This window comes from Schistocerca cancellata, chromosome 4 (genome assembly GCF_023864275.1).
Source record: "Schistocerca cancellata isolate TAMUIC-IGC-003103 chromosome 4, iqSchCanc2.1, whole genome shotgun sequence".
Taxonomy (NCBI): domain Eukaryota; kingdom Metazoa; phylum Arthropoda; class Insecta; order Orthoptera; family Acrididae; genus Schistocerca; species Schistocerca cancellata.
In genome coordinates, this window is record NC_064629.1 from 283,622,060 (window position 1) to 283,632,185 (window position 10,126).

General features: G+C 42.3%; 1 protein-coding gene across 1 annotated transcript in view; it reads left to right on the plus strand.

Annotated features, from left to right (window-relative positions):
- Positions 1-9,330, plus strand: part of LOC126183518 (facilitated trehalose transporter Tret1-like) — a 289,097-nt gene extending 279,767 nt beyond the window's left edge. Inside the window, exon 8 of the mRNA XM_049925574.1 lies at positions 8,247-9,330. Coding sequence (XP_049781531.1) covers positions 8,247-8,783 — 537 coding nt within the window. The 3' untranslated portion in view covers positions 8,784-9,330. The remainder of the gene's footprint in view (positions 1-8,246) is intronic.
- Positions 9,331-10,126: the final 796 nt, after the last annotated feature.

Below are 10,126 nucleotides of genomic sequence, written 5' to 3' on the forward strand. Positions count from 1 at the left end.
CTGACATCATCAGTTGGTTTGCTGCCCAAATAACAAAACTGATCTGCTATTTTTAGCGTTTCATTCCCCCAAATAATTCCTTGAACATCACCTGATTTAATGTGACAATGTTCTATTGTTCTCCATTACCCTTGTTTTATTTTTGCTGGTGTTCATCTTATAATGTCTCTTCAGGACACTATCCATTCCATTTACTTGATATTCTAAATCCTTAGCGTTCTGTGACAGAATGTCATCGGCAAACCGAAAAGTTTTTATTTCTTCTCCATGAACTTTAAATATGTTTCTAAATTTTTCATTTGTTTGTTTCACAGCTTGCTCAATGTACGGCCGAATAACATCTCTGATATGCTATAACCCTATCTCACTACCTTCTCAACTACGACTTCTCATGCCCTTCGACTCTCATAACTGACGTTTGTAATCCGTACAAGTTCTAAATAATATTTCTCGCTCTGTATTTTAGCCCTGCAACCTTCAAAATTTCGAAAAGTGTAGTTCCAGTCAACATTATCAAAAGCTTTCTCTAAATCTATGAATGATACAAACGTAGGTTTGCCTTTCTTCAACCTATGTACTAGGGGATAAGTCGTCGAGTCAGTATTGCCTCGCGTGTTCCTGCATTTCTCCTTAACACAATCCAATCTTCCCCGAGGTCGACGTCTACGAATTTTTCCATTTTTTTGTAAATAAATCGTGTCGATATTTTGAAACCATGGCTTATTAAACTGATGTTTCGGTAGTATTCCCATCTGTCAGCATCTGCATTCATTGGCATATGAATGATGACATTCTTCTTGAATTCTTCAGGGTACATCCCCTTCCCCCTATATCTTGCACACAAGGTGGAATAGTTTTGTCTTAGTGTTTTTCAGATTAACTCATGAGCGACCCGGTTAAAAGCTTACTCGAGGTTCAGAAATACTAAGTGTAATTTTTTTTGTTTATCGGCAGGCGGTCTGCATAAATCGCATATGATGTGATGAACCTCTTTGTAATGAACCCCACTGTGCACAATTTGTGACTGAGACCAAATGGCTGTTATATCTGTGACGTCCTATGATCTTTCCGTGGTTATGACTGCAATATAATCCCACTACTTATATTTTATTACTTATTGCCGACGTAGTTACGTACCATGGATTAACACTTTTTGATAGGTGGTGATGATCAGTACGAACGAAACTGGTCGTAAATAACATTTTTGGTCTATCAGCAGCTTTTCTTCGCGAATAAGAAGTTCCTGAAATATTTGCCAACTATGGGGCCCGTCAGTTCAAAATATCTTGCATGGCTCTAAAACTGATTAAGAGGAACGAGATATCTTGAAGGTGCCGGTAACGAGCTGTTACATCGGAAGGTAAGGAAAGTGATTTGCGTTTAACGTCCCGTCGCTGAAGTAATCAGAGACGAAGCACAGCCGGCCTGAGTGGCCGTGCGGTTCTAGGCGCTACAATCTGGAACCGCGTGACCGCTACGGTCGCAGGTTTGAAACCTGCCTCGGGCATGAATGTGTGTGCTGTCCTTAGGTTAGTAAGGTTTAAGTAGTTCTAAGTTTTAGGGGACTGATGACCACAGCAGTTAAGTCCCATAGTGCTCAGAGCCATTTGAACCATTTGAACGAAGCACAAGGATGGTTCAAATGGCTCTGAGCACAATGGGACTTAACATCTCAGGTCATCAGTCCCCTAGACTTAGAACTACTTAAACCTAACTAACCCAAGGACATCACACACATCCATGCCCGATGCAGGATTGAACCTGCGACCCCAAAAGCAGCGCGGTTCCGGACTGAGGCACCTAGAACCGCTCGGCCACAGCGGCCGGCGAAGCACAAGAATTTAATGAGGAATAGTGGACAAGTAAATCGGCCGAGTCCTTTTCAAAAGAGTCATAGCGTTATTTGCTTTCATCGATGTAGGGAGACCACTTGAAACCTCGGTCTGGGTCCTCATACGAGGATCTGATCCCAGCAGATGTTCGGCGCTTGATGCAGGGGTTCATCATTGATCCTAAACACAAACAACTTATTGCCCATAAATAGGCTGATAAAATCCGCTGTTGTATGACTGTATCGTTGCCGAAGTCACTGGAAGCAGTCACATCCGTGTAAAATCTGAGAGTACGATGCGTATTGACTTGAAGCGAAAAGACGGTATAAAATTAACTTCGGGAAACGCAGATACCAGACAGAGGGTTACTGGAAGAATTATGAGGAAGTATAGCCCGCCTACGAAGAAGGTAGCTTACAAAACCATTCTTCGACCAATAATTGAATGCTGCTCTTCATTTTGGGAGTTATAGAAGAATTAGAGAAGATCCAAAGAAAGGCAACTCGTTTCGTTACAGCGTCATTTAGCAAGAGCGAAATCGTCATGGAGATGCTCAGCCAACTCCAGTGGCAGATTCTGCAGGAGAGACGGTCTGTACCAGACTGCAGTTACTCTTAAAGTTCCGAGAGCGCACGTTTCTAGAATTATCAACCAATATATTATTTCCTCTTGCATGTATGTTGAGAAAAAGTCATTAAGGCAAGGTCAGACAGATTCGAACAATTCGTCATTCCCGCGTACCATTCACGACTGGAACAGGAAAGGATGGAAGTTAGGTGGTACAAAAAGAACCCTCCGTCACACACCATGGGGTAGCTTGCGGAGAATATATGTAGGTCTAGATTTAAATGCTGAGTGCGAGTCCAGCCATATGAGGGCGCACTGGGTGCAACACAAACTTGTTTTTGGTATCACAACTGGCAGCTGGCAGCCACCCGCTGCTCAGATCGCCGTCGGCTGTAATTCAGTGTGTGTGTGTGTGTGTGTGTGTGTGTGTGTGTGTGGACCAATAACCGCTGCTATGCCACACACTCCTGGCCGTCGACGCACGCCCACCCTACATTCAGCAGCATGCGCCGGTCTTCTCTATGGACCGTCTCCACCCCGCTAATGAATTTCCCGGACAACATCCGGTTTCAGGAAGTTAGGACACGACATTTCCATCACGCAGCTCCGAGCAAGTTCCTAACATACACACGTTTTGCATATGTAGTTTTCTGCAGCGTGAGTGAATTTCGGAAAATATACTGTGATTCGGAAATCGGCAAAAGCTGGTCAAAATGTTATTAATTTACAAATATGCCAGACCAATGTCGGGGACACACCACTCTTCAGCGGTAAACTGCACGCAGCACACAAACACAAAATTTTTGCAACTTTTGGTTTACACATAAGTACTAAACTTGGCCAACAATTTCTTTTATGTCACAATGTGTGTTACCCACAAATTTTATAACCTTTTATATTTAATGGTGTGTTTCAGTGTGTTGCGCTATCTCGAATTGCACTTGTTATTCGTTGGTAAATGTCTTACGACACGTATTGACCGCACGCTCTCCAGTTTCTCCTGGTCTTTCTTAATCTGCTGGTAAATTCGTCCTTTATAATGACAGCTTAGAATTTCAAGCATATTTATTTTTCTCTCTCCTTCCTCACAATCTTTCCTTCCATGACGCTTCCCTGCAGTCAGTTTCTTCGAAATGCAAGCCCCAGCCACGATGTTTTCCTCATTCCAATCATTACGACAAGTATTCTTCCCTCTGATATTCTTAGAGATATATTTTCATTTGTAAATCTGCCAGTCCATTTAAATTTAAGCATTTTCCTCGACAACCATATTCGAAAAGTACTTTTCCTGCGTCTGTTAGATTGCCCATGATTATATATAATATTCGTACTATAAAACACTTGACGAATCTAAGTTATGTCGGAACTAACTTTTAGCCATTTGTGTGGCCATAGTGTCCGTAGTGGCTTTACAATTCAAGAGTGTATTTTTGATACGTCGTTGCAACTATAAATGTGATTTTTCACCAGACCTGTTTCGCTTTATTGAGGCAAAGCATCATCAGTGGTCTGTAATTAAGTTATTTACATTTCGATTAGCTTGTTAGATCCAAAAACAGTTCGTTAAGAAAAGGTTGATTTGTACTTGCGGAGATTTTTCAGCTGATTTCTCGCTTACATCGGGAAATGCCGTCTGCTAGCACATCGCTGTTTTTCTGTGTTAGTCTAACACAGAATTATCAGTGTCTAACACAGAAAAACAACGATGTGCTAGCAGACGTTATCTCCCGATGTAAGCGAGAAATCAGCCGAAGAATCACCGTAAGTACAAATCATCCTATTCTTAACGAACTGTTTTTCGATCTAAAAAGCTAGTCAAAACGTAAATAACTTAATTACAGACCACTGATGATGCTTTATCTCAATAACGCGAAACGTGCTGGTGAAAAAAATCACGCATTTTTATAGTTGCAACGACGGATCAAAAATATGCTCATGAATCATACATTTTCGCCTTTTCAAAAGCTCACATTTATTCTGTTACGTATTTCCTCTACATAGGTTACATTTACTATGACTAAACTCAATAACAACCTAAATGATTTTACTCGTTCCGTAGTCTTTCCTTCCAACGATACTTGGGCGGAAGCTTCAAATTTAATGGTTCTCGTAACTTTTGCATTTCCTAAATTTATTGGCACCTGCGATAGTTCTAATCATACCCACTAAGATGGTGCGGAACTATTATTAGGGGCACTGAAAAATGTCACTTTTCCTCACACAGTGTTGTGTGGGTAGTAAAATGTTGAAAGCGTAACAATTTGATTGTGATGTATCTCGATAATTCCCAAGGGGGAAAATGGGCTTATTGCTAAATAATGAAATACAGCGTTTATTTCAATATAAAAGTCGCGGACCTACGTGGGAAAATGACTTCCTTTACATAATTAATCGATAACCATGAAATAGTCTCACAAAGGGATCTTACGGCAGGTTTTTCTCTGATTTCCTTCTTGACAAGAAGATTTGATGGCCAGTGCTCGGATATCAGGCTTCAAAAGCAGTACAACGCATGTCTAAAAAAATCTTGAGAGAAGCGCCTTTGAAGATTACCGACCGCTCTTACTATGAAATAATTCTACAATACAAAAAAAGTCTCCGGGATCTGAGTACGGAGTGTGCAAGTATTGTAATCTTGAAGTTCTTGGCTCATGTCTTGCTCATTCCAAATTTTTTCTTTTTTACTTTTATTAGAATTTTATATTTTTAATATGATTGAAATGTTAATTAACAGATATTTTATCATAATTTTTAGCAAAAATTACATTTTTTATTTTACAAACTGCTTGAAATTCCCAGAAGCCACAAAGTATCAAAATATGATACAAAAATGCGAAGTATCAAATATAAAATCACATTTTTTCTAGAAATCGGACAGTTATATATATATATATTCACTCAAGGCATTTCGCATTTTTGTATCAAATATTAATTTAATATCCTGCGATTAGCAATTAAAAATAAATAGAAAGTTTTTCATTTCACAGTATTCAGTATATGTTATGTAACATTTCCATTTCATAATAAATATAGAATTGAAACAAAAGGTAAAAAGTCTTGATAATTTTCAGCTCTGTAACTGATTGATACTGATATCAATGATTGATGATACCACCACACCATTACTAATACACATTTACTGTGTCACTACCGGTTTATTTTATGAGATCTTTATCGGGTTGTCGAATCGTACCAGTATCACGCTTGAAGAAGTTTAGTTGTCTTACGTAATTTTAGATGCAAAGTGTACATTGAATGCCATGTCACATGCACGTCGGCAGAATGTTTATATGATCGTGATTGTCAGATTCTGCTTATAACCTTTCATAAGACAACTGGACCTCTCAAAACATACTGGCACAACTCGGGCAACCTGTTGACGTTCTAACGAACGAAACCGGTTGTGACACAATAACGGCACGTCGGTACAGCTGTGGTGGTTCGCATTTATCACTGGAATTGAAACAAAAACACATTGTTACTAGCGAGAAGCAAACCATCTACTATGCATGTACAAAACTTTTACGATAAACACTCAGTTGCTGACAGTTCTGTTAAATTTCTGGAAACTTTTTGTACTTCACACGCTGATACGCTACAATGGACTTTCTTGAAGATTTTGTGCTCGTAAAATGAGACTAATAAAATATTCACCAAATGAAGAAAATGTAACATTGAACTAAAAACACTAAGAAACACTATACGATAAAGGTAAATGTATTTCTAAAGATGTTTAGGCTTCTGTAGAGCCTGAAAATAAATAAATGAAAATATTCTCTGTTGGGCAGCGCACGTTAATATGTAGAGGACTATTGCCTCAATTAATCAAATTTCGCGATAAATCGAACTATATGTCCCGTCTTTTGGAAAAACCATGGTAAATCGAAGAAATCTTGTGGTTTTTTTACACTAAATGATATACCTCCAAGATAGGGTAAACTCCGTCCACAAGCCCTGGCGTGCCCATCGGTACCGACCGACCGCCGTCTCATCCTCTGCTAATGGCATCGTTCGATACGATATGGTGAGGTGTGGCGTTAAGCACACCGCTCACTGGGCCGTTCTTGATTTTGGAGGAAATTAGACATTCGATGATTTCGTACACTTTAATATTTACTTGGAACAGCAGAAGTGGGATCAAGGCCGATTCTACAGTACTGGCCATTAAAATTGCTACACCACGAAGATGACGTGCTACAGACGCGAAATTTAACCGACAGGAAGAAGATGCTGTGATATGCAAATTATTAGCTTTTCAGAGCATTCACACGAGGTTGGCGCCAGTGGCGACACCTACAACGTGCTGACATGAGGAAAGTTTCCAACCGATTTCTCATACACAAACAGCAGTTGACCGGCGTTGCCTGCTGAAACGTTGTTGTGATGCCTCGTGTAAAGAGAAGAAATGCGTACCATCACGTTTCCGACTTTGATAAAGGTCGGATTGTAGCCTATCGCGATTGCGGTTTATCATGTCGCGACATTGCTGCTCGCGTTGGTCGAGATCCAATGACTGTTGGCAGAATACGGAATCGGTGGGATCAGGAGGGTAATACGGAAAGCCTTGCTGGATACCAACGGCCTCGTATCACTAGCAGTCGAGATGACTGGCATCTTATTCGCATGGCTGTAACGGATCGTGCAGCCACGTCTCGATCCCTGAGTCAACAGATGGGAACGTTTGCAAGACAACAACCATCTGCACGAACAGTTCGACGACGTTTGCAGCAGCATGGACTATCAGCTCGGAGACCATGGCTGCGGTTACCCTTGATGCTGTATCACGGCCAGGAGCGCCTGCGATGGTGTACTCAAAGACGAACCTGGGTGTACGAATGGCAAAACGTCATTTTTTCGGATGAATCCAGGTTCTGTTTACAGCGTCTTGATGGTCGCATCCGTGTTTGGTGACATCGCGGTGAATGCACATTGGAAGCGTGTATTCGTCATCGCCATATTGGCGTATCACCCGGCGTGATGGTATGGGGTGCCATTGGTTACACGTCTCGCTCACCTCTTGCTCGCATTGACGGCACTTCGAACAGTGGACGTTACATTTCAGATGTGTTACGACCCGTGGCTCTACGCTTCATTCGATCCTTGAGAAACCCTACATTTCAGCGGGATAATGCACGACCGCATGTTGCAGGTCCTGTACGGGATACAGAAAATGTTCGACTGCTGCCCTGGCCAGCACATTCTCCAGATCTCTCACCAACTGATAACGTCTGGTCAGTGGTGGCAGAGCAACTAGCTCGTCACAATACACCAGTCACTAGTCTTGATGAACTGTGGTATCGTGTTGAAATTGCATGGGCAGCTATAGCTGTACACGCCATCCAAGCTCTGTTTGACTCAATGCCCAGGCGTATCAAGGTCGTTATTACGGCCAGAGGTGGTTGTTCTGGGTAGTGATTTCTCAGGATCAATGCACCCAAACTGCGTGAAAATGTAATCACATGTCAGTTCTAGTATAATATATTTGTCCAATGAATACCCGTTTATCATCTGCATTTCTTCTTGGTGTAGCAATAATGGCCAGTAGTGTATATGTGACATAAAAAGAGGCAAAGTCGTTAGTGGAGACGTAGCGCATGTACCTCGTTAGAAGGAAATTACACGATGTATTTGTAACTCCGGTAGAAATTGAAAAACCGGTCATTGAAGCAGAAAAGGATCATCACTTTTTTTGTATAAGATACTCCTATTTTGACTATTTCTTTATTCCGTCTCGATCACTCAAATTTTAATTAAGTCAAACTCTCAAGTATTTAAACTTTCCTTAACTTTAAACTATCGATAATCGACCATACGACATGTGTAAGACATATTGAATCCGGTGCGCAGGAGGCCGGCAGCCCGCTGTCGCCCAACAACTCGAGCATGATCATCGGCGCGGTGCTGCTGACGTCCAACACGACGGCTTCTCGCCTCGTGGACCACGTGGGTCGGCGCGCGCTGCTGCTCGTGTCGCTGGGCGGCATCGTCATATCGTACACGCTGCTCGTCGCCTACTTCTACCTCAAGACCGTCTACCCAGACATCGAGCTGACGGCGAGCTGGGTGCCGCTGCTGTCGCTCATCCTGTTCGTCGTGTCCTTCTCGCTGGGCATGGGCCCGCTGCCCTGGCTCATCATGGCCGAGCTACTGCCCGTCGAGAACAAGAAGGGCTCGGCGCTGTACGTGTCGCTCACCTGGCTGCTGTCGTTCCTCATCACGAACTTCTTCAGCGACGCCGTCGACACGGTCGGCTCCATACCGACCTACCTCTTCTTCCTGGTGGCCAACGTCCTCGCCATCGCCTTCGTGGTGCCGTTTGTGCCCGAGACGAAAGGCAAATCGAGAGAAACGATTACCAGGGAGATCGCGCGCATCAAGAACTGAGCGGCCGGACGGGCGAGCTTGGAAATGAAGAGAGGTGCCGCGTCGTGTGGCCCACGAGCAGCGGTAGCTGCCCAGCAGAATGCCCACTGCCCCCCACTGCCCGCGCAGGGCACGGGGCAGCCAACGTGCTGCGCACGAACTAAAAACGAGCACAGCGCGGTGTGGGCTCTATCTGCGCCACCGTTCCCGTTTGTCGGATCGAGCTTGTCTGTCATCCAGTGATCCAGGCTTGTGATAACTACAGTATTACTGTTTAAAGACTTACTCTGCAGAGATTGTCCAAGTATTATTAACTCTTGTTCCTATACGAGGAAAAATAGTTATTCCTTACACGGAGTATTTATTATCGATGCATTTTGTAAACAAGGAGATTCCTCACTGTCGCCTCGTCAGGCATACTGCAATGTGCAATGTTGTTTTAGCCTACAAGTGACAATTTTTTATACTCCTTTGGGTCTGCGAAAACAAGCCGTGCGCTGTTTTCATTCTACTATGTATTATGACGCACTTTTTCTGTGGTACATAGATATTTGTGACGCTATTTGTACTGAATTTCTTTTAATAAAAAACAAAATCTGTTTGTAAGACTTATTTTCTGTAAGTGACACTTTCGGCTGAGAGCTTGGAACGATGAGTCATCGAGAGAAATATTGGAAGGCAGCGAGGGAGAGGTAGGATGATTATGATGCTGCTGACAATGACGACGACGATGTTGATGATTACTATGATGGTGATGGTGGCGATGATGGTTTCAGGGCGCTGAGTGGGTGCTCTCAGTAGCCTTGGAGATTATAAATGTACATATTTAGAAAGAAATCTCACTGAGACAATGGCCCAACGACTCATATTACAGACGTAACAGATTCTCTGCAATGACAACAAAGACAACATTTGCTTGTCTTGTCAATATGTTAAAACGGATAATAAAAAACACGTATAGGTGTGAGTGTCACATGCACATTCCTCCACTTTTCTTCGTGCGTTAATAAAACTATAAAAGAGTCATGACATCAAATACCAAATAAAACGAGAATCATCTGAAAAAATGCTTAAGCTTAATCTTAGGTATGTGTAGCTGTCTGACCGGTAACAGGAAACAGAGACGAACCTGTCTCTCTGAGAACAAGTGGAAGTTGGTCAACGATTCTACGCATGGATGACAAAAATTGCTTGAATAAAAACCTGAGCATCAGCTAGAATGTATATACAAATACGTTACAACAGAAATGAACACGCAATCAAAAATGTAAAACTACGATTCAGATAATCGTGGTTTGTTTGATTACTAATTGAAAACCGATGAACCAGTCAGCATTCAGATAGCTGCTAATTTGGGTAGGAAT